We start from the raw sequence: 24,880 nt of genomic DNA on the forward strand, positions 1-24,880 counted from the left end.
TTTTCAATTTAAAGTGACTCTAGACACTTGATATTCCAACTGTAAGCACCCAAGAATTCCCGTCCCATTACAGTCTGCCTGCTGCTATCATAACTTCCCTGGCCCCTATTTTTCTCTAGCTATATCTTTAATAATGCAAAAAAAAAAAGGTTTCATTTGGAGCAAAACTTCTTGCTGCATGAGCACTACCACCGATGTAAAACAAAGCACTCTCTAGTCATCAAACATCGCTGATAACCAAATAGAAGAATAGATTTTACAAATGAAAACAAATAACTACCTTGGAGGTGAATTTATCAGCTTACCGGTTTCCAGTCTGTAGAGTACCAAGCTGGTGGGCAGTCAAAGCGATTGCAGGCCTGTACCAAAGTGGGTTTAGGTTGTCTGCAAAAATCATCTACCAACATTACGGTTTCATTTGTGTCTCTTGATAGAAGATGAGAACAAAATATGTCTCTAGTTTGTAATCCCACTCCGCAAGTTAAACTGCAGGAGCTCCAGTTTCCAATCTCCCACCTAATAAAAAAGATAAAAAAATGAGTAAGTATTTGGGTACACTCTTTTTCTTTTTATCATCTTGATAATTATGCTCACTGGGTTATGTAGTACAAACAAACTTGCTCTTGCAATTTATTTCACTTGCCAGTTGCCAAAAGCATTCATTGTAAACATCCCTTCATGTGTAAGGCGCATAATTACAGCTGTAACACACTATACTACTTTCTAATGGTGCCCTCCGAGAGTGGGAGGTCCAGGTGGGAGGTGAAGTGGGCCTGCTGCCACAAATCACATCATCACAGGTTACAGTACGCCCCCTTTGGCCAAATTTGTGAGATTCCCTGAAATTCCAGGAGAGAAGACAAATAAAAGCCTGAGCAAGGCTTATAATGCAAAGGATCAATGAGTTCTAGTCCAGGATCAGTTTGCTCTTCATTCGGCACAGGTCAAAAGAACATATATCAGGTTTGCAATATGTTTTATATATGCATTTTCTGACCTTGCTCTCATCTGCTTATGCAGAGTATAAATGTATTCCCCAGTGTCACTGTGACTCCACTGTCTCTTAATGAAGTGATCAGCTGCATTAAAATGGCTGCCCCTACCATATATAGGTGGAGGGATGTAATCATGTCACCGGCAAAGTGGCAGATGCTCAAATTCAAATTAACGTCTGGCTTGATCACAGAATTAAACACTTTAAATGCTGTTTTTACACCAATATCATTGCTTATAAATGTTCTATTCATACAGTAAATAGTTTAATTAAACACATTTATTTGAATAAAACAAAGAGCTGCAAACACAAGTACTAGCTTAGTACTGACAGCCCAGCATTATTTTAGACACTGTGCTGAGAAGGGGAAAGTAGGGAAACTCCACCACACAATGAAAATATTGAATTTCATGAGGACTATTATTAATCTAAACCACACAAAGTTTATACTGCATATATTAGTGTTGCTACAAAGTATACCCAATTATCAAACAATTTGTTGATCAACTCCCTTTAACTAAGTGAAAGATTAGCACAAGGAAACAGATAAATGATGTACTATACAAATTGGCGGTCATGACCTTTATGACTGACCTCATTTTTGTCACTGGCTGCAGTGCTAGAGAACCCACATTAATGAGAGATTTTGTTTCCAGAGAGAATGTTAAGTGGAATAGTGATGTCTTCCCTTATCATCCATAGCTTGTGTAAGTGTCATATATGGGGCGTCCATGCGTAAATGAATATACTATATCCACAAGTATTAATCTTTCACACGTGTGTAAAAATAAATAGAATACTACTTTCTTGACATTGCTCATTTAAATGACTAGGAACATGTGTAGTCAATAACTAAACATCAGGATTGAAGTAGAGAAAATTGCAACCAATTGTATAAATGGATTACAGCATTCCACAATGTAATGGCTGGGACATGACAGCGAATGCGAACATAAACTGGAGATAAGACCAGTAAAAAGCAGTGCTGCAATTTCATAGTTCAGCGTAGATTAAGGAATGGAGCAGTAATGGGTTAGTGCATTGAAAAAGAAGATTATTAGAGATAGAAAAGCACCATTTACATCTCCAGTCCCCATCCCTAGAGATACTCTACAGTTCATTGTGAAATAGCATTACATTGTCACAAAATCCTCTTGAAAGAAGAGCGTGTTCCCCTGAAAGAGCTGTGTAACATAGTAGAGTTCAGGAGACAAGTGGGTGTTTGAAGGAGATTAGGAATATGTGCTCCAGCAGGCCCCCAGGGATTTGTCATGCATATATACATATTTCCTGCTTTATTAAAGAATGTTCCAAGTAGTAACACAGGCTATTTCCATGAGGTGCTCACAAAGCCTAGCGGGAGGTCACTGATTCAGGCTGTCAAACATACAGATGGGTTGGGAAAGTTCAATAATTGGCCATTGAATAATTGGCACTACAAGTCTCAGTGTATCTTAATATGTGTAGAATTAATGTGTGCGATCCAGTCCCCCCCTCCCCCTCATATTTTCTGTAGGTTGCAGACTGGCTAACTATGACTGTGAAAGGTTAACACGACACACTTACGCACAGCTAATGTATGCACATACTGGTGATTGTACATTAAAGGAATCCAGTGAAGCCTCTCCAGGGGGACCTCTGGTCCCTCATTTGCCAGGTATAGCAAACAACACCCGGATATGGCATTAGCTAGTGGCATGAAGCTATGGTTTTTACTCAGGAGAAAACGGTTACCACTGCTTCAAACACAGACCCCTCAACAAGGTTAGCAAAAAAAAAAGATTTGTGGAGTTATATATTAAAGAACCTGGAGAGCTCTAAGAAAAGTTGTTTCAGCACAATGTTTCTGGGCTTCCACTAAGGGGAAGCAGAAGGTCAGTGAACACTGACCGATTTAACTAGGAATGCCACATGCTATTTACTCTAACACTTTACAGTTACTCTGCAGATATGAAAGCTGATCAGATCCTAGCTTGAATGTAAAGCTCAATATTTTATATATCTTGGCAAAACCCACAAGAAGTAGTAAAGAACAGACTTTAGATTAGTTTGTACTTTCAAAATATTCCAAGTTGCTTAGCATAAAAATCAACTTTTTGAATACGCCAGCACCACTACAAGACTGACTGCATAATTAACAAGTTAAAAAAAAAATACCTGTTTCATAATACAAAATATCTTTACATTGCACAATGATGTAAAAATACAAATATTTGAGGCTACTTAATAACAAAGTGGAACTGTGCAATAACCCATAACAAACAACACATTTCACAATACTGCCAAGTTGGTATTAGCTAGATCAAAGTAAATTGTTGCTTGATTTGCATAGAGATACTGCAGTGCTTATATACATTTTGCTAGTAAAATTCCCTTTGTCCAAAATTTAAAGGAAAGGTTTAAGTTAAACTGTCTTTTTGTGTAGCTTATACAGTATGTATATTAATATTAGAGATAAGCGGGTTCGGATGTAACACCAGAATTAACGCCAGTACGGTTTTATCCGGATCTTTCTTATTGGCTATCTTAAACACATGACATTCGGGAGCCAATAAGATGCCGTTATGAGAACCGAGTAAATCCGAGTAAAACTGAGTAAATCCGAACCCGCTCATCTCTAATTAATATGTATCCTATATAATAAAAGGCTAACACTGATCCGTACCTCTACAGGGGGAATTCAAGTGTTTTGCATGCCGGCGGTCACTAGACGGAGCACAACGGAGCAATTTAAGTGTTGTTTTGTTCAGGCCGGCGCTAACGTTACTGATAAGTTGTTCTGTTGTTTTATAACTTACATATATATATATATATATATATATATATATTGTCAATAGGTGACTGGCACTCCCAATATAAATGTTAATGCAGGCCTGGATGCCCTCAAATTTATGTAGATAGTGGCAGGAGTGGGGGGGGGGGGGGGGGGGGGCTGTGGCACTCACAGTGCTTTTAAATCCAACTATATGGTCCACAGTCATAACATGTCACTCCAGTTTAGCCTGCACTCCATTAAGCCAGTGTCATGTACTGTATGTATATATATATATATATCTATCAGGGACGTGCAGTCAGGGAAGGCAGGGGAGGCAGCGCCTCCCCTGTGATTAATTATTAAAATAATAAAAAGAAGATACTTATGACACATATTCTGTGTCATTAGTATATTCTTTATTGAATTCTAATAATTTTCTAGCTTTAAAGCAGTTTGGGAGGCACTGATAGCAGTGCCTCCCGTGAAAAATGGGAACGGGGACAGTGCCGGGGGCAGAGCCTAGCACTGGGCTGTAAAAGCCCATGAAAAAACATAGGGAAAGCGGCACTGTTCCAAGTGCCTCGCTGACAGGGACACCACCCCCATGTCAGCGAGTCACCTGTGATTGGACAGCGGATCCAGGGCTGGATCCGCTTTTCCAATCAACCACATGGGGCGCTGGAGGCGGCGGGTCCCGGCGCTGATGATAGCCGGGAGTAGTGGTGGGCCTTCAGTGTGTGTGCAGCTCCCCCCCCCCCCTGTCCTCCTGCTCCGGCTCCTGCTCACCTTACCAGCAGCGGCGGTCCTGCGGAGCGTGCAGCTCTCCCCGTCCTCCCGGCTCCCGATCACCTGACACTCAGGCAGCAGCGGTGGCCGTGCAGTAAGACCCTATCTAGGAGGGACACAATGCTCTGCTCCTGGAGTTCCCTATTAATTTATGATTCCCATCATCTGTGCTGAAACACCTTTGTAATCCATAGACCTGTTCAGCACAGGTGATGGCAATCATAAATTAAGAGAAAGGTCCAGAAGCAGAGCATTGTGTCCCTCCTGGAGAGGGTCATGTTGGGAGGTATGGATATGTCAGTATAATGTTCATTTTTACAGGTGCTTCTACCCCTTTGGATTCTACTGGACAAGTGGACGTGATCGGCGTGGGACGTAGGTAAGTAATCTCTCTCTCTCTCTCTCATTTTTACAGGTACAACTATTGGATTCTACTGGACAAGTGGACGTGACCGGCGTGGGATGTAGGTAAGTATGTGTGAGTGTGTAAGTGTGTTTTAATAAAATTTTACTGTCACGGTGTGTGTGTTTGTGTTTTTATTTGGGTATTTTTTGTTGTTGTAGAACTACAGGTACCAGCGAGCCCGTTATTTCCCCGCCTGCTGGTACTTGAGGTTCTCCAAGTACCAGCAAGCGGGGGAGGCTTGCTGGGCCTTGTAGTTCCACGACAAAAAACAATATTCTTTTTTTACACACATGGCTATCAGCCCAGCACCCACCGCCCAGGGGTGTTGGGGACAGCCTCGGGCTTCACCTCTGGCCCTTGGGTGCCTGGAGGGGGGGGGGGGACCCCTCGATTTAAGGGGTCCCCACTCCTCCAGGGTACCCCGGCCAGAGGTGACTAGTTGGGGGGGTAATGCCACGGCCACAGGGACCTACATAAAAGTGTCCCCCGGCTGTGGCATTATCTCTCTGGCTAGTGGAGCCTGGTGCTGGTTTTAAAAATACGGGGGACCCCTACATCTTTTGTCCCCCGTATTTTTGGAACCAGGACCGGTCTAAGAGCTTGGTGCTGGTTGTCTAAATACGGGGAACCCATGTACAATTTCCCCCCCAGTATTTAAACAACCAGGACTGGCTAAAAGAGCCCGAGGCTGGTTATACTTAGGAGGGGGGACCTCATGCATTTTTTTTTAACCCATTCAGACCCTTCTCCATTAAGTTAATGGAAGCCCTGGACAACAAAATTGCATTCATGTCCTCCTCCCTCGCCCTTCCCAGTCCCAAACACTCATTTTTTTTTCTATAAAAATGTATAATATATCACAAGTATGATGAGCAGGCAGGCAGCGGGCATTGGCGGCATCGGACTGAGATAGAAATTGTGGGCGAGTTTGTAAGCCATTGGCGGTGGCAGCGGGTATCGGCTCAGAGGCAGTAGCGGGCATTGGCTAGGGGTCATCGGCAGGATTCGGCGGACATTATGGCTGTAGTGCCTCACTAGACACTGACCTCACCGCATGCCACTGATATATATATATATATATATATAATTTATTACCAGTTATTTATATAGCGCACACATATTCCGCAGCTCTTTTACAGAGAATATTTGCCCATTCACATCATTCTCAGCACCTGTGAAGCTTACAATCTATATTCCTTATCAAACGTACACACACACACACACACACACACACACACACACACACACACACGCTAGGGTTAATTTTGTTGGGAGCCAATTAACCTACTATTATATTTTTGGATTGTGGGAGGAAACCGGAATACCCGGAGGAAACCCACGCAAGTATGGTTTGGCCCTAACTCCACACAGTTAGGGCCAAGGTGGGAATCGGACCCATGACCTCAGTGCTGTGAGGCAGTAATGCTAACCATTACACCATCCGTACTGCCCCCATATACTGTATATGTGTTTGTGGAAGTCCCTTATTTGGGACTTCCACAATTCCCTTATCCCTATGCTCCTCCTGCAGTTTATAACCCTATTATTTTGCTCCTCCTTATATATTAACCACTGTCCTCTTACCTCCCATTTAGACTCCAAACACAGTTGCCTGCTCTCCCAGAATTTAATGGAGACATATGATTAGGGGGGAGTTCTCTTAGCTCCCAGTATAGTAGGCAATACCCCTGCAGCCTCCCACATCTTCAAGTTAAGTGGGTTGGGCATGGTGTGTGATGATGCTATTTTTTCCTTGAATCACATCATTACAGCCCTGTCCCCAGACTATAGCCCTATTAATTGCAGCAAAATGTAACAACTATGGGGCTGGAATAATGCAAATCATAGCACCACACCCCCATCTTTCCCAAAATAACCTCCCCCTTGCAAAATAACCTCCCCCTTGATGGGCCTCTCTGAGGTCTCCCAGCAAAGGTTGGAAAGTGTACTATAAATTATCCAACTCCTTCACCTACCATTTAGTCCATGCTCCGCTCTACTCTACAGTACAGTACAATACATCTTCTCCCCCAACTATCATTCAACCCTAAATGTACTACAAAGTAATAAGCACCAGGGGAGCTAATGAAGAATATGGTTTATGTGATTTAAATCCCAGAGGCATCTGATGCTCCAAGGGGAGTTCACCATAGGAAAAAGTAAAGTGCTGATTGCATACCTTCCAATTGTGTGGACACTTGCGGGACAATCCATATTTTCAGACCTTAAAAGTGGCAGAGGTTAGATCAAAAGGTACGCTGAATGAGTGGCATGTAACTTATCCAATTTTTAGGTGTTGGTGAAACTTTGGTGCTGTAGGCAGATGCCTAATTTGCCTAGTGGTATCCCTGTCTGAGTGGTACACTTAAATTTGCATGTGACTGGGTCCATTCTTCGTATAGAACGTAGAGAATAAACATATACATATATACATTTTAACAACTATATCTAGGTAAAAAAAATGATTCACTTACAAACAATATCCATTTAATTAAAACATTTAAATATATGTGTGTGCGTGTATATATATATATATATGTATATATATATATATATATATATACACACACATGAATTAGCTAAGTGAGTAGGCATGTTGTACAACAGACTAGAAAACATAAAATGATCATGGACATTTTTTTTGAGTAACAAGCACTTTTCTGTGGACAAAAGCATTGTGACTGAACTAGTTAGCTTTGAGGCTGGACATGGAGCCTAAGGCGACAGTGCTGTCAAAATGTGACTTTTACAACAGTAAGAACATTGTGCAAAGAAGCCAAAATATAATAAGGCAAAATTCACAAGGCAACTGGAAAAACAATTAAAGAGAAGATTTCAGCTGAAAAATGTAGATGGTGCACTGTGACTTATTAATCTTGTCACGCTCAGCTTGATGCTGATTTGTGACCTTCTAGCATTGTGTAGCCTTGAAAAAATGTAATAAGAGATTTACAAAATGAAATAATGATTAGTGCCACACAGAAACCTCAAACTAAAGATGCCATAAGTACCTAATTAACTGTATTACAGTGCTCATAAAGTTTGAGTAACTGGTTGTTTAGTCAGGTGTCTGGAATGATTGTTCATGTGGATAATAAAGATCAAATACACCTAAGTTATTGTGTGTTTCTTCAATTGAAATGTAAAGGTGGCCAAAATGGCTGAAGTAGGTGAGACAAGATTATAACGAGACAACCAAAACGTCTAAAAGAAGGACAAGCTTGATTTAAAGCTGCATTTCTTACACCAGTGCGAAAGCCATTTAATCCACATTATATTACTTCAATGTTGAGTTATGAAACCTTGTTTCTTCTGCATCGGCTGAGGAAGAAATCAAACTGGATTTTGAACATCTACTGTAGGCTTGTTCATTGATGGTTCTACAAATAGCAGATAGGCTGTTTATAAACCCCACATTAACTGACATTTTACCAAATAAGAAAAGCAGCCCAAAATACCAGTAAAAAGCACAAATCACCAATAGACTCTGGCCCAGTTAGCCATGGTAATTTACTGTGGGTAACTGAATCGCGAGGTGCTATCCTATTAGACCTGGAGCTGGTGCTTATCAGAGATTTTATCTCGCCTGCCTCAGGCAGGTAAAACCAAATCCACAATAAGTGCCCATTTTTTCTGCAATAGGTTTTGTGAAAGCACATAGGTCCACAGCTTTTCACGACCCTATGTGTTTTGCACGGAACAAACAGGCTCTACTTGTATTGCTTGAATGGACTATCAGGCTTTTATCTTGATAAAAGCCCGTTTTTTTTCGTGTGGCAAATTACTGTGGGTAATAGGACACCCCCTGTACTGTACACATACAACAATGAATAAATATTGGCAGATGCTATTCAAATCATACCACCTTGTAACCCCCACTGGGAATGATAAATGACACTTGTATATCTTTATGTGATTGAGTCTCTGTATCTGTATATGAAGTGCTATATCAAATTAAGTGCTATATCATATCAAATTAATCAGCACAGTCTTCTGGTGCATCCTAGCTGCACTGCATTGCAATTAAGACACATTTTAGGCAAAAAGCAGACATCTCATGGGACCTGCTGCACCAAGGGAGGCTGTTTGGCGTGATTGTTGCAATGAAGTATTTGAACACAGCTGTACATGTCTTAAATTCCTGTCTAATAAACTAGTAATGACTAAGATACAAAACTATCATGGCACATAACATGCAAGGTTCTGTGAGGGTTATTCTCATATCCCCAATACACACCACTACACTACATCCCCCGATATGCTGCACTACATTACTACACTACACCCCCCTATACAATACACTACATCAGTACACTACTACACTACATCCCCTTATACACTGCACTACATCACTGCAATGTATCCCTATTATATGCTGCTCTATAGCTTCCCTGCATTTTTGTGGGGGAATAGGGGTTTACAAATCGATGGACAGCGGTTTACAAACAGCATCAAATCCAAGGCATTTTGATACCCCCTTCCCCTCCAAACGGCCAGTGATACCCAAGTCCTCATGCTTAGTAAATATACCCAAAAAGTCACTTATTCATTTAAGTGTTACTGTGCCAGCTAAGTAAGAGAAGAGCAGATGGTTGAAAGGGTGCAGTATGGTTTGCCGGCAGTCGGGGGCCCGGCGACCAGCATACCGGTGCCGAAATCCCGACCACCAGCATACCAACAGCTGGGCGAGAGCAAATGAGCCCCTTGCGCTATCTATTCTCCCTCCAGGGGGATCTTGGACCCCCAAGAGGGAGAAAAGATGTCGGTATGCTGGCAACCTGAAGACCATGCGGTTGAAACTGTTGTCTGCTCCCATGTAGCTTGCTCTCCAGGCGAAAGTCTAGTGAAAATGACACTAATCCCGTTGCTGGACTCCAGCCAAGCTGCGCTAAACATGGCCCCGTCACAACAGTAGTGACAGTACTGTTGCAGCACACTCAGCTGTCTGGTTGCCAAAAGTTCCAGCCATTACTAGTAGAATAATGTCCAGAAATTAGCCAAAATTAGTGTATAATATAACAAATATCTAAAATACTTACTGAACAAAAATGAATAAATGCTGGTCAGATTTTCACATTTGTTTTCCTGTTTTTCAAAAAAATATTTTGGACCACGGGTACATGAAAAAATTATTGATTATTGATTACATTAGTATTCATCACCCCATTTTTTAAGCATTTATATCTGCAGGTTCTAGGTATTGAATGTCTTATAAATCTTAAATTCATTCCCAATTGTGATTTTTCTCAGATTTGATTGGAATGTTATTTAGTCTTCACGGTGAAGCTCCTGTTTTGAAATGCACACTATATCTTTGTTCCCACTTACAAACAAGTGTTTTTAGTATTTGATTAATCATGTGACTACTGATTGCCTAAGGGGGATGTAGTTATGTGACGAGCGGTCAGGAGACAGCCAGTCACAATACCAATGGCTATATCCCGCTCCCCTGACATACCCAGGATGATGATATAATGAAATAAAAGTACAAAGGGGGTAATTCCAAGTTGATCGCAGCAGGATTTTTTTTAGCAATTGGGCAAAACCATGTGCACTGCAGGGGGAGTCAGATATAACATGTGCAGAGAGAGTTAGATTTGGGTGGGGTGTGTTCAATCTGAAATCTAATTTGCAGTGTAAAAATAAAGCAGCCAGTATTTACCCTGCACAGAAACAAAATAACCCACCCTAACTCTTTCTGCACATGTTATATCTGCCTCCCCTGCAGTGCACATGGTTTTGCCCAATTGCTAAAAAAAATCCTGCTTCGATCAACTTGGAATTACCCCCAAAGTGTGCAACTGCAACTCACTGACTGAAAATATTAACAAATGCAAATTAAAACAGGAAACACTTCTGTAAAAAATAGGAATTTCACCACTCTAAGTAGAACAAATCCAGTTTTGTGGATAATTAGCAGAACACAATACATGCTGCATCGCAGACTGATCTACTCAGCAGGATTTATTATCCTAATATATCAATTGTTTGTGGATTATTCACACAAGTGATTGATATCGTGATAAATGAGCTCTTACATGTGTACAAAATTATGGGCCTAATAATTCTGAATAACACGCAATGGAGTTGAGCGATATTTTGCTATTGTACATGTGCAAAAATCTCTAAAAATTGCGATTGAGACACACTGTAGTAGAAATGTATTGCACATTCCTGGGTGGTGACTGGGAGGTGGCTATTTAAAGGGCATGTTATGGGAGGGTCGTGGGCATGTCGCTGAGCTGGTTGCGTAAACAGATGCAGGAAAAATATGCACTATTAATAGGCTCAAATCTGAAATGGTCAGTATGGATAACCACACTGTAGGCTTTCTTAGTGCAAAGTGTTATTAACTTTATATACACTCAGTAGCCACTTTATGAGGTACACCTGTACAGGGTCAAGAGGTTTGGCTGTTGTTCATATCAAATACTACAACTGGGAAAAAATGTGGTAGTACCACCACGATGCTGATCTACTTACTGGGAGTCATGCGCGTTTCCCCTTGTGCGCTGATAACCACAGCTGTAAGGACTCGGGGGGGCATCATGGCGACAGCCGGGGAGCTCAGCCAGCGTGGCTGATCGCAGCAGCAGCAGCAATATGAGGTGCTAGAGGGGGTGGAGCATGCTGCAATCACATTAAGGGTGCAGGTGGGGTGGGGTTTGCTGAATCCTGACCCATTCTGGTCTCCAGAGAGGGCACCACCACTGTACCTGGTTTGTTTTTAACAAATCCAGTACATATCACATAGAGCTGCCGGCGCCGCTGCCTTTAATAGTGTGACAGGTGCAGCGGCAGCCAGTAGCACCAACACACAGCAAAGAGTTGCAGACAAGAGACAGCGCCTCTCCAGCCCGGCCCCTACCTGCTCTGAATCCCTTTGCTGAACGGGTTCCGCCAGGCCTGGTACCAGTATAACTGCCTGCATACTACAGCGATTTTACAAGCAATCCGCTAAATGGTATGATTTTAACTCCCAGTGAATGCTTTTGATAATGGTGCTACACTGTAAGCAAGTTTTAGTTAAACTCGATTTTCTGGTGACTGATCGTTCGTGGAAAAAATTGTGTATTCCCACATAGTAGATGATTTTTGTTGAGGAAATATTATCAAATTATCAGGAATGCCTATACACTACACAATGGGCCTAATTCAGATCTGATCGCAGCAGCAAATTTGTTAGCAGTTGGGTAAAGCCATGTGCACTGCAGGTGGGGCAGATGTAACATGTGCAGAGAGAGTTAGATTTGGGTGGGGTGTGTTCAATCTGAAATCTAAATTGCAGTGTAAAAATAAAGCAGCCAGTATTTACCCTGCACAGAAACAAAATAACCCACCCAAATCTAACTCTCTCTGCACATGTTATATCTGCCACGCCTGCAGTGCACACGGGGGGTCATTCCGACCCGATTGCATGCTGCGTTTCTTCGCAGCCGTGCGGTCGGAACTGCGCATGGGTGGCGGCCGCATTGCACAGGCGCATCGTTGCCCGACAACGGCCGTCGCCAGTCAGCGACGCCGCTAGCGCAGAAAGAGATCGCAGCGGCGACCGCAAGAAGACTGACAGGAGGAAGGCGGATTCGGGCAGCAACTCACCATTTTCAGGGAGTGGTGAGTCCAACGCAGGCGGGTCCAGGCGTTTGGAGGGCGGATGTCTGACGTCAATTCCGGGACCTGAAACGCTGGATCGATCGCAAAGGATAAGTAACTCATACCCTGGTCTTCTTTTACACAAAACTTTTTTTGCATAGCAGGGCTGCACAAGCGTTCGCAGCCCTGCTATGCAGAAATACACTCCCCCATAGGCGGCGTCTAGTTGATCGCACGGGCAGGAAAAAGTTGCTACGTGCGATCAACTCGGAATGACGCCCATGGTTTTGCCCAACTGCTAACAAATTTGCTGCTGAATTACCCCCCATATCATTACATTGTGGGCGATATAAATCAGGAATTCTGAACGATCCAATAATCAGAGCTGTGCATTTCTGGCCCATTTTATCTGCATTTCTGCAAAACCATCATGCCTAAACACTACACAAAATTCAGACTGATCAGTCTAAAATTGGCTGATCAGTACGATAAGTGGACAGTATCCAACTTATCTCAGAAACTGATGATCTCCTGGGATTTACACTCACAACAGTCACTAGATTTTACAGAGAATGGCGTGCTAAACCCTTATTGGGTGGTCTTCTGTTTGCCGGCGGCCGGGCTCTCGATGACCAGCATACCAGCGCCGGAATCCCGACCGCCGGCATACCAACATCTTTTCTCCTGGAGGGAGAATAGATTGCGCAGCGAGCCCGCAAGGGGCTCATTTGTGCTCGCCCAGCTGTTGGTATGCCGGCGGTGGGGATTCCGGCGCCGGTATGCTGGTCGCCGGGAGCCCGGCCGCTGGCATACCCTACTACACCCCCCTTATTAATGAGAGAAGTCAGAGCAGACTGTCCAAACTAGTTCAAGGTGACAGGAAAGGTGAAAGCAAGTCAAATAGCCGTGCATTAAAAAAGTTGTATGCAGAAGAGCAACTTCAAATGCATATACTTAATTGAAAGGGCTATAGCAGAATACCACACCAGGATCCATTCCTGCCAGCTAAAAGCAGGAAGCTAAGGCTACAGTGGGCATAGGATCACCAACAATGGACAGTTGAACATTGGCAAATGTCTGGCCTGATGAATCGCAGATGATGTAATGGTTAGCATTACTGCTTCACCAGAATAAAAACTATTTTACTGAGGTCATGGGTTCGATTCCCAACATGGCCCTAACTGTATAGAATTTGTATGTTCTCCCCGTGCTTGCGTGGGTTTCCTCTGGGTACTGTGTTTTCCTTCCACAATCCAAAAATATACTGGTAGGTTAACTGGCTCCTGACAAAAATGAACCCTAGTGTGTAAGTGTGTGTATCTACTGTACATGTGTTTAGGGCACACTAGATGGACCAAGTGGTTCTTTTCTGCCATCAAGTATCGATATCTGCCGCAACATGCAGATGGTAGGGTCAAAACTTGGCTTAAACAACATCAAGCCATGGGTCAATCCTCCCTTGTGTCAACAAGTCAGACTGATGGTGAAATATATTTCTTGGCAAATCACCCCTTAATACGTTATGAGAACAGTATTCTTGCTAACCATGTGCATCCCTTTATGGAAACCCAATACCCACTTTCTAATGGCTACTTCCAGCAGGATAATATGCTATGTCACAAAGCACACGTCATCTGAAGCTAGTTCCATGAACATGACAATGAGCTCAGTGTACTGAAATGGCCTCCACAGTCAACAGAGCTAAGATGTTACATCCCTGAAGTCATTAAACACAAGGGTGTGAGCAGAAGGAACATTGAGAACTAGCTTCTATCTTGTTCGCCCCACTCAAACACCTCTGATATGTCACTCAGCCCCAGTTTGCAGACAGAGCTGTCTGACCAGCCACCAAGCCCAGAGCAATGCACCTTTAATATCATAAATTAGATCTCCTTTTTGGAGATAAGTGCTACATCTGAACACAAGTGACAATAAAGAAACATACAGTACATACAGTCCACTCGCTCCTGTCTGTCTTCCAGGGCAAATAATATTATCCTTTGCAAAAGATGCAATTTTGCCATAGTAGAAAAGCAGGTGTAACAATGTAAAGGTTGGTGTAAAGGGCATAAACGTTATGAAATGATGTCACATACTAGATCAGTTTGTGCTACGATGCCTGGCTGTAAGTGATCCCCATCATGCATAAAAAAACTGTGGTTCAATCACTTGTGCATTAAATCAATGTACATGATATAAATGACATTCATTAGTGATGTGTAAAGAGTAAGCTTTGGCATTATGCCGCACACTATGGTGAGCCTTGCTGTGCTATTCCTGAAAGTACGCGTACCCTGCTGTTTATTAATTATGTATTTCTGGCATTCTCAATGCAATAAAAAGAAAAACAAAAGTATTTTTTTACAGTACACAAGAAAGAGTATAGCTGCAGAATTGTCTGGCATTTCCTTCGTATCCAGCCATCTGGCTTCCATTTCTTATATGCTTTCCCCATCCCCTCACACATCTCACACATTCTTCTCACACAGTAACCCACGCTGAGTGATTGAGCTGCTGCGGTCTATTTCTGTGCATGGTGGATGACTGTTTAAACACCACAACCCAAAGCCTGCTCCTATTAAACCAATGTTTTCATAGGGTCAAATTTGCTGAATAATGGTTTTTTTTTTAAATTTGAATAAAAAACAAATTGCAGAGTGTTAAATATAGTTTACTATATTTTAATAGACTTGCTTTAGAGTGTGATTGATTATTAGAGTGGGCAATAAGGTTTTATGGAATTTTAGAATACAAAGTTATATATTTCAAAGAAAAAATCTAATTAAAAAAATATGTTCCATTTAAAAAGGAATAACTCACTAATACCTTGATGAAAACAATAATGACAGTGGTAAAACAACAACTCATTTGTAGAGATAGCATCTACTGGTGTGATCTGGAACTAAACGTTCACAAGTTCAGCCAATGTAGAGTTAAATGCATTGCGATCGCATCTATGCTTACTGTAGGATTGAATAAGTTGGTAGTAACAGGGCGTTGTTATGAAGGCAAAGTTGAGTAGGGCGTTGACGCAACTCTGGGTTATGCAGAGTTAAGCCTAGATATGCTTGTTTCCAGATGTATATTTAGCACCTAGTATAGGGCTTGTGCAAATTTGCCCTGATGAGGATGACTAGTGTCAAACCAAGCATACAGACAGGGGCAGGGCCGGATGAAGGGCCTCATTGGCCTGGGGCTGAAAATGTTCAAGGGTCTGTTACGAGAAGCAGAGGGGTGTGGCCAGTTATGTGTGGGCGTGGCCAGTGCCATGTAGACTCCCTACACTATCAGCCCCAATGTTTCCCTAAGTACGTAAAAGTACAAAAATTGCATTATTTTGTGTGGGACATAGAAATACAATGTAATCCTTATGATTTATGGCCGACTGTGTGGCCAGCTGCACAGAAGGTAGCTGGTCATCATCATGCTGCCATGATGATGGCTTATTTTTATGTGGAGGTCTGGAGCCGGAGCTGTTCATCTGGCCCTGGATAGGGGGCATTTGCTCACACGTGCAGGAGCACATACATCACATTCATCATCAAGCCCTTTATCTTATATCATCATATAATATAGTTATAAACTTAACATAAGTTTGTCTTGTGCACACGTTCCCCAGCTTTAATTATCTGAAATAATGGTAAGCACGCCTAAACGTATAGTCAGGGGCACAGACTGGAGTGGACAGAGGTGGACGGTATAGTTAGCAGTGCAGTGGAACAGATGCTTGATCTTGCAGGTGGTCTACAATTATCCTGATCCATATGTACTGCATATTTTAAATTACTTAGTTGACTTCATGTAAAATGTTCATTTTTTTCTTTTAAAATATAACAATATGTCATTGTACTAAAATAAAGTAACATCATTCTGTCATGCATAAGATTGTACCCAGACTGTTACACAACAACAAAGCAACTCTATATCAGAGCTAAAAGTGAAAAGCTAGCAACCAGCAAAGGTAGGTTCTGAATGTGCAGAGCGGACCAGTACTGTTCGGGGAAGTGATGTCTTCTAACCTCTGCAAGCCAGTACCACCTGGGAGCTGAGCATCCACCACAGAAATTTGAAAATTGTGATGTTAGAAGACTTTCTGTTGCTATGATTAGCATCAATAGAAAATCTAATCCTTTCCTACCTTTACTTCTCCATCTTGATTTCCAGAGAGAACAATTTAAACGTAGGTATGCATGCGTTAATGTCTACTACTTCCTCATTGGGAATGCTGTAGGTATACATGGTTAATGTTCTGGGGCTAGGTTGGTGATACTGGTCTAAACTTTAGCAATTTTTCTACTACTTATACTCCACTATTTACAGTACACTTCCATGACAGGGAACAACCCTGTCTAGTTTATACACATAACACAAAAAGGGTTGGATGCCACACTACAACTGCGTCCTACAAAAGTGAAAAAAACAATAAAAGGTCTGCTTGCTGAAAGAGATAAAACAGGATTCCACTGGCTTCTTTCCAATGTCATTCAATACAGTTGTGTAGCTTATCTCAGAGGCATGATTGGGCCCTTTTCATAGCCTGAAGAGATCTTAAAAAGAACAGATTTGAAACAATTTCTCTTGTACCATTCCCACGTAACGTGAATTTATTTGGAGCAGATGAAAACTGTTAAATCTACAAATGTTTGAGCACTTAAAACAACAGGAAACTCTGTTAGTGGATTAGGCACATATTTTCAGCATGTTTTATGATTTAAGCACAAAAGTTGCCATTTGATTACTTTCTATTTTTTGTACTGTATGGAGAACGTTTGTAATACAGTACTCTAGATCTTCCACTTCACAGTCCCCTCCCACAAGGAGAAAGGTTGTAAATCTGGAATAGCAAAATTCCCACTAGAGGTTCTCCATTGCATTTCTACAGCAAACATTCCTACATGTTCAGCCCTGATCAATCATAAATACTTAGTTTTGCAGAAGTGACATGGGTGGTCAAGCTACTCATATGTATTATAAAAAATATTTATAGTTCAAAGTCAACTGTGTTTCCGAATAGTATAACCACATAGAGAACATTTTGATAATAAAGGCTCTGCTGTATTTAAATAGCTCCTATGTGGCTGTCTAATTAAAAGTTTACATAACAAAAGTCCTAAAGTGGGGGGGGGGGGGGGGGGTTACATGTTTATAAAATAGTTTTTAGTTCGGTAAGTAGTACCGTGCTAACACACTAATTCATTTACAGGACAGTATATAAGTGCAATTCATTTTAACATACTGTATGAAAGGGCAGTCCAGCAATAATATAATGTATGCTTGTGAATGATATATAATTTTCATAAAGCCTTGAAAGAAAGGCATTAATGATATGAGGAGACAGCCAGTTACAAATAATAAACATATTTGATCTGGCGTTCAAATGACAGTATTGGGCATACTGTAACTTTAAATAATGACGTACCTTCCATTCAAATCACCAGTCCATTAGTATACAACATGCAGAGGACTCACCCTTGAAGCCAAGACTCCATTTAATACTTAAGCAAAAGCAAGAGAAAAAAAAAGGTCACCTACAAACAGCAGAGCCATAACTAGACTTTTTGCTGCCCTGTGACAGAAAGAGAATTGGCGCCCCCCACCCCATTTTTTTCCAATAGGAACATGAGGCGCATGCATTGCGGAGAAGTGGCATGACAAAATTGATCCCAGAGAAACCCATGCTATGATGCCCCTTCACACACACACACACACACACACACACACACACACACACACACACACACACACACACACACACACACACACACACACACACACACACACACACACACACATTATACACACATATTTATAGAACACTGCAAGAAAATTGATTTGGACAAATCCTCTTCGTACTACATTCATGCACTCAACCCGAGAGTTTGCCACCATTCAGTCACAATACCCCTCATTAAATAACACATTTCAGTATACAGTACTGCCACACCCAGGACTCAAACCACCAACAACCTGCGGCATCCCAGCCAAACACCCCACCCACCGAGCCACTTGATCCCACATAAAAAATATGAGGTTTTTAACTATATGCAGCTACCTCTACCCTGTAAAAAAAAAAACATCACTATTATCGAGCAGATCCATGCAGTGTGCAACCACACATCCAATCCCTTGCAGCCACACACTACATAGATCTGCCCAGCCACAATGCTGATCACCTCTTTACAAAGTACAAGGTAAGCTTCAAATAGTTAAAACTCTGTAGCTTGGAATTCTCTAGCTTTCTATGCAAGGGCAAATACAGTAGCTCAATGAATAGAGTGTCTAACTGCAATGTCATAGGCAACGGGTTTGAATCCCGGGCATATCAGCATCCTAAAATGTAATAAAAGATTAGTGCAACTGTACAACAAAGAGCTCTCAAGTCAAGCCCATGAATGATGTATAGGTATTAGCGACAAAAGGGGTGGGGGTAGGACACAGGGGTGGTCAGGATATGCTGGGCTTCAAAAAAAGGGGGGAAGCTGCAAGTGAAAATAATTGGATAATTCATAATTGACAAGTGCTGCCAGCAGCACCCCTTACCCTGCAGAGCTATATGCGAAGCACACTCCGCATACACCTAGTTACGGCCCTGATAAACAGTATGTGACAATGACATGTCAATTGTTACGTCTACAGAAGTAGCAATTACGAAGTAAGTTATAAGTACTGTACGTGTGTGGCTTTCCCCACTAGTCATGGTAATACTGATACACTGAAGCTCAACTGAGATGAAAAGAATTACAAATACCAGTAGCAAAATCCAGGACTGTAAGGGACACATAGATACCTACCTAAAATATAGCACAGATTGGGACTCGAGAGATTACATGGGAGCCCCTACACACGTATTACCTCATTTTGGTCAGTACCTTCACAATGTCATGTTATGTGGGTACAGAAAAAATTAATCAGTTAACGCAATCTAAATTCATCAAACTTAATAGGATCAGAGATGTAGGGGCACATTTATTGAACAATTTTTGAGGGGTACCTGCAAATAACAAGGTACCCCAGAATTTAACACGGACAGACAGCAGAAGCAGCAGATATCCCTCCATTTCTGGCAGTAGCAGCAGCCCCCATAGGTTTCTAGATTTGGGACTAATACTTCCAAAATTTCAATGTACATGCCAGCAGACAGCCACCCATGCACATTAGGCATGGAGGACCAAAACCAAAAAGCAGAGTAATAGTATAAGCCGTCACTCACCTTCCAGTTCTTCCACGGCACGTGCTTGCATCGAAGCTTGTGACATGGCAAAAGATTCTTACTAAATTTGCATGAAAATATGACTTTTCACATTGCAAATTTAGGCATAAAAATTTATCACATCCACAATTAATATGCGGATTGTGATAAATAGGGACCATAATGTCGTAGATTTATAAAGACAGACTATGCTGTACCACCCAAAAAACGTGTACCACCCAAAAAACGTGACATCATGACTTCACGTTGCCAAAGGATGAGGTGCAACGATGAGGAGCAGGCAGAAGACAGAGAAGGTAACAGTGGGATTGAGTGAACTTGGGGAGCTGGTGGGTAGAGCTAGAATAAAGGAAAAGGTGGGGGACAGTAATCGGCATTACGACACAAAATCAAAAGAAACCATACAGTATGACTGATATAAATGGTAGTAAATGAGCAAGTACAGCTGAATCACTTACCTGGAACTAACCAGGAGTATGATACCTGGCCACAGAGGCGTAACAAGCATGGGGCGAGCAGGGCACGTGCCCTGGGCGCCGTGGCAGCCCAGCAGAGGGGGGCGCCACCGCCACCTGCGCGGCCCGCTCGCCCCATGCGACATGGTTTCCGCCGGCGGGCTCTCCCTGGCTCCCCAGCCCCGGCTGCTGTGCCTGTCACACTGTACAGGCAGCAGCAGCTAGGACGGAGCCTCCCCCTACTCCCCCCCCAAGCAGTGTCTAATTGTGGAGGCGCGCGTATGCGCGTGCGCGACCTCGGAGGTGCGCGCGCGCGGGGCTTCGGAGGCGGCAGGTGAGCAGGCAGGCGGCGGCAGCAGTAGTTTATTGTCGGGAGGGGGGGGGTGCGGTACAGTGTGTGTGTGGGATAAGTGTGTGTGTGTGGGACAGTGTGAGTGTAAGTGAATATTTGTAGTCCTGTGTGGGGGGGGAGGGGAAAGTATGAGAATGTGTGTGTAGTCTGAGTGTGTGTGTGTGTGGGGTTTGGGGGGTGGCCGGTCTGTGTGTGTGTAATCTGTAGATTACACACACACACACACACACACACACACACACACACACACACACACACACACGCACACACACACACTGGCCACCCCCAAACTCCACACACACCCACTCACACACACACCCACACACATTCTCATACTTTCCCCTCCCCCACACACACTGGACTGCAAAAACTGACACACACTCACACTGTCACACACACACACACACACACACACACACACACGCGCGCACACAAGGGAAGTTAGAAATTTAGAACTAATGGAAGACTGACAGTGGATGAGACCTGAGAAGTATCATCCATTTTGTCGTAGCCGGTCTTCGAACTATAACAAGAATTTCCAAAAGTCAGTTACTAACCCTAGGATTTCCCAACTGATGGTGTGCTGAGTGACGACGCAGGTGGAGGTGATGGTGTGCTAAGTGAGTGACGACGCAGGGGAGGTGATGGTGTGCTGAGTGACGACGCAGGGGGAGGTGATGGTGTGCTGAGTGATGACGCAGAGGTAGGTGATGGTGTGCTGAGTGACGACGCAGGGGAGGTGATGGTGTGCTGAGTGACGACGCAGGGGGAGGTGATGGTGTGCTGAGTGACGACGCAGGGGGAGGTGATGGTGTGCTGAGTGACGACGCAGGGGGAGGTGATGGTGTGCTGAGTGAGAGACGACCAGAGGCGTAACTTACTTATTTTTTAATTAGCAGACAGCAGCAGCACGTAGGAAGGAGGCCCTGGAGGATTCACGCCTGCACCTGTCACTGGAGCAACCAGAGCCGTCCGCGCTGAGTGGAGAAGATTCCGCAGAACAGGAGTCCAGCCAGACGCAGGACCGGGGAAGGACATCCAACCTTCAGTGGACCGGGACACTGCAGCAAGGGAGGAGACTGACCAGCAATGGGAGCACCGGCAGAAGACCCTGGCTGGCTTAAAGAAGACGGCACGGAACAGCGGGGAGGATGGCGCAGATCGGGATCCTGCAGCAGGAGAGAAGATTCCCCTTCGGAGCGCAGCAGACCACACTGAAAAGGGTGCATCCCCGGTGCGGTGCTCTGCATCCCGGGTGGCGCCGAAGATGTGGAGTGTCGAAGGTGGTAGAAGCGCCGCAGCTTGGGGTGAGAAACCGCTGCAACCCTTCCACTGCTAAACTCTGCAATTAGTCGATTAAGGCGGTAGGCTCCCCTCACCACAGTGCCCCACAGGCCTTGTTAATTAAGGGTGTTGAATCCCCTCACTCTATAATGTGAATTTCGGCTCCTACCGTGTGTTATAATATGAAAGGGGCACCAGTACTAGATAGTATCATGGGTCCTACTACACTGAAGGCCACGCCCCCTTCTGAGTGGCCATGCCCCTTTTTCCAGGGCGCGCTCGCGCCTTCGGCGCGCGCATAATGCAAACCTCCGCTTTTTCATACCCCCCTTCAAAAATTAAACTTCGACCACTGCACCTACATCTATACATACACATCCTGACATCTTTATACACAGTGACACCTATTTGTGTAGGAGATGATGATGGTAAGGTGCATGTGGAATTGAAAAGAATGTTCCCAGTATGACCTGAAACAGCTGGCGTGTCATGTTGGCACATCGCCATTAGCGTGCGCACATACTTTCCTTTTGTATTTTATTTATTATTATTTATTTATTTATTTATTTTGGGGAGTTGGCGCCATTTTTGATCTTGCCCTGGGCTCCAAAACCCCTAGTTATGCCTCTGCCTGGCCAGGTCATATCCCATACATCGGTGCTGTCCTGTTGTGTCCCCCCATCTTTACGGAAGAAATACTGTACATTCTGCACAAGTGCACACTGAACTTCCTCTTCCTGCCGCTGCCCCTTACGAGTGATGTTGCGGTCTGCGACTCCCGAAATCGCTCCCCAGAATGTTGTGTGAACGCCATTCCTGAGCGCATGCACGGAACTAAAAGTGCAAGGAGGGGAACATCGCCCCCCAGCACAACTGTGGTGATCTCTGCATGTGCAGAGATCAGCTGCAGCAGGAGGAACTGACGATCAGTACCCACTGTGACCCACTCTCTGCTGAGCTCTGCAATAAGGTTAGGAGATATCACAGGGAGGGGATGAGTAATGGGTGGGGGGGGGGGCATCTTTTGGCACTGGGAGTGGGTGGAGGGTTAGGGTGTATGCTGACGCATAGTTTTTTTGGCACATAAATAATTAATAGTGACAATGATATCATAGAACAAACTTTTCTTTTTAAATGGTCAAACATTTCAGTCTCAGCTTGTGGCAAAAGTACTATTTTCCACTATGTGTCTGGGTACCAATACAAGTATTCAGCCAGAGTTTGAAAGAAAAGTCTACAAGTAGCACCATTTCCTTTATTTCATTTGGGTGCCATCAACTCTGGTTATGCCTCCGCCCAGTGGCTAGGCAACATCTCAGTGTAGCTCTGCCAACAGCCCTGGGGAGGGTGAAAACATGGGTGTACCAGGCCCCAAGATTTCTGATGCCAACATTGGTGCAGCCCCCATTATCCATTGTATAGTACACAGTGCTGTGTAGAACCCATTTACTTTTGTGCTTTTGTGGTATCTGCTTGGTTTGTCATGCAATGGCTGGTGTTGGAACAGTGTGATAACAGGCTGATGGCACTCCTGCTCCCATGCTACATCTTGGTTTACAAATACGATGCAAACAATCACCTCATATAATAAAATATTTAAAAAGGAGCTTACCTTGGGGGACATGCGTCCAAATTACATGTTTTTAAGAGTGGTGGAGGACGTCTACTAGCCACACAAAGGGTTTCACCTACTGTAGCACGCGTTTGTTTGTTCAAGCAAACTACTACAGCTTCTTGCACACCTGTAGGAAAATAAAAACACTTCAAACACAGTTCTATTACAGCACTGAGGAAAAGAAGCTCAACAAACACAGGAAAAAATTGTATTAGAAGTTAATTTATACAGTAGCTTCAAATAAAATAGAAAAATGTGCGAAAACATTAACTTCCAATAGATGGACACAGGGCAAACTATATTGTATAAATGTGCTGACATAATAAATTGCCAGAATAGACTAGAAAACAATACAGATGCATTAAAAATTGCATTGGTTCTGCAATGTCATCTCAGATTGCCACTAGATAATCTTCAGTCTGTCAGATAGTGAGTAGGAAGTGAAAGGGAAAATGTACGTTTCTATGTTGCACCTATTTTTGGCAGTCAGGATACATAGTACATAGCCAAGCTGAACTGAAACGAAACACTCTTGTGCTAATAAACCTTTAAAAACATCACCAGTTTTTATAATGGGCCAATCTGTAATATAGTAATTTAATGCAGGATGCAATGTGTGCTTGCAAAAAAAGATATTTCAACATTTATATGTTTGGTTTTAATCAGCAGGATATTTACTTATTTGAAGGGGAAATTGGGAGCAGTAAGAGTTGTAATGTGCTACTATGTTCCTTTCACCTTTTAGCCAGAGATGAAAATCTGCCTTTGAACCGAGTGTATATTCAGGTGACGAAGCCTACGGTAGGTATGCGTGATGCTCTGTGTGTGTTGGCAAAGGGGAGCTGGACAAATCTCATTAAGTTTCGGTATTCTCTACATAGAGTTATAGTCCAGACCAAAGACCAAAGCCAACATCTCCAGCTGTAACTGGACCACAACTCACATAATGTGCAGCCTCTGGATTTGGCACATACTGTGGAAATTATAGTCCAACAATAGTGGAAGAGCACATGTTGACAATACACGATAAATACACAGACTGTGGTCACATTTTGTTATCTGGCAGTGAGCATAAAAGAGAACAATTATCAGCAGCATTTGATGCATATCGGATTCCTAAGAAGTCCTCAGCTTGGCTTCCTTCTAGAACTGTGTGAATCTTTAAGAAATCTGGGAGGTTTTCAACTCTGCTACTACCAAAAAGACATGAGTAAGATCTGTCAGTATTGTGAATGGTGTCTTTGTGATCCACAGACAAATTAGTATGTGGCTAGTGAATCAGAATATATATTCTTGCAGCTCTTTTGTTTAGCACACTATTTATGATGCTTATAATGTGACCACCCACATGGCTTTGGAGGTTTAATCACACAGCTTTACCAAGACCTACGGATTACGACAAAATAACTTGTATATGCAAAAATTTCATT

At 43.1% G+C, this 24,880-nt stretch overlaps 1 protein-coding gene across 3 annotated transcripts in view; it reads right to left on the reverse strand.

Moving 5' to 3' along the window:
• ADAMTSL1 (ADAMTS like 1) overlaps positions 1-24,880 on the reverse strand; it is a 453,675-nt gene that overhangs the window by 118,903 nt on the left and 309,892 nt on the right. For all 3 annotated transcript variants that reach the window (XM_063914179.1, XM_063914180.1, XM_063914181.1), the window contains exons 15-16: positions 23,448-23,577; positions 306-516 (exon numbers count right to left, since the gene is read on the reverse strand). In XM_063914179.1, the coding sequence (XP_063770249.1) occupies positions 306-516; positions 23,448-23,577 (341 nt within the window). The remainder of the gene's footprint in view (positions 1-305; positions 517-23,447; positions 23,578-24,880) is intronic.

This window comes from Pseudophryne corroboree, chromosome 1 (assembly GCF_028390025.1).
Source record: "Pseudophryne corroboree isolate aPseCor3 chromosome 1, aPseCor3.hap2, whole genome shotgun sequence".
In the NCBI taxonomy this organism is placed as follows: Eukaryota; Metazoa; Chordata; class Amphibia; order Anura; family Myobatrachidae; genus Pseudophryne; species Pseudophryne corroboree.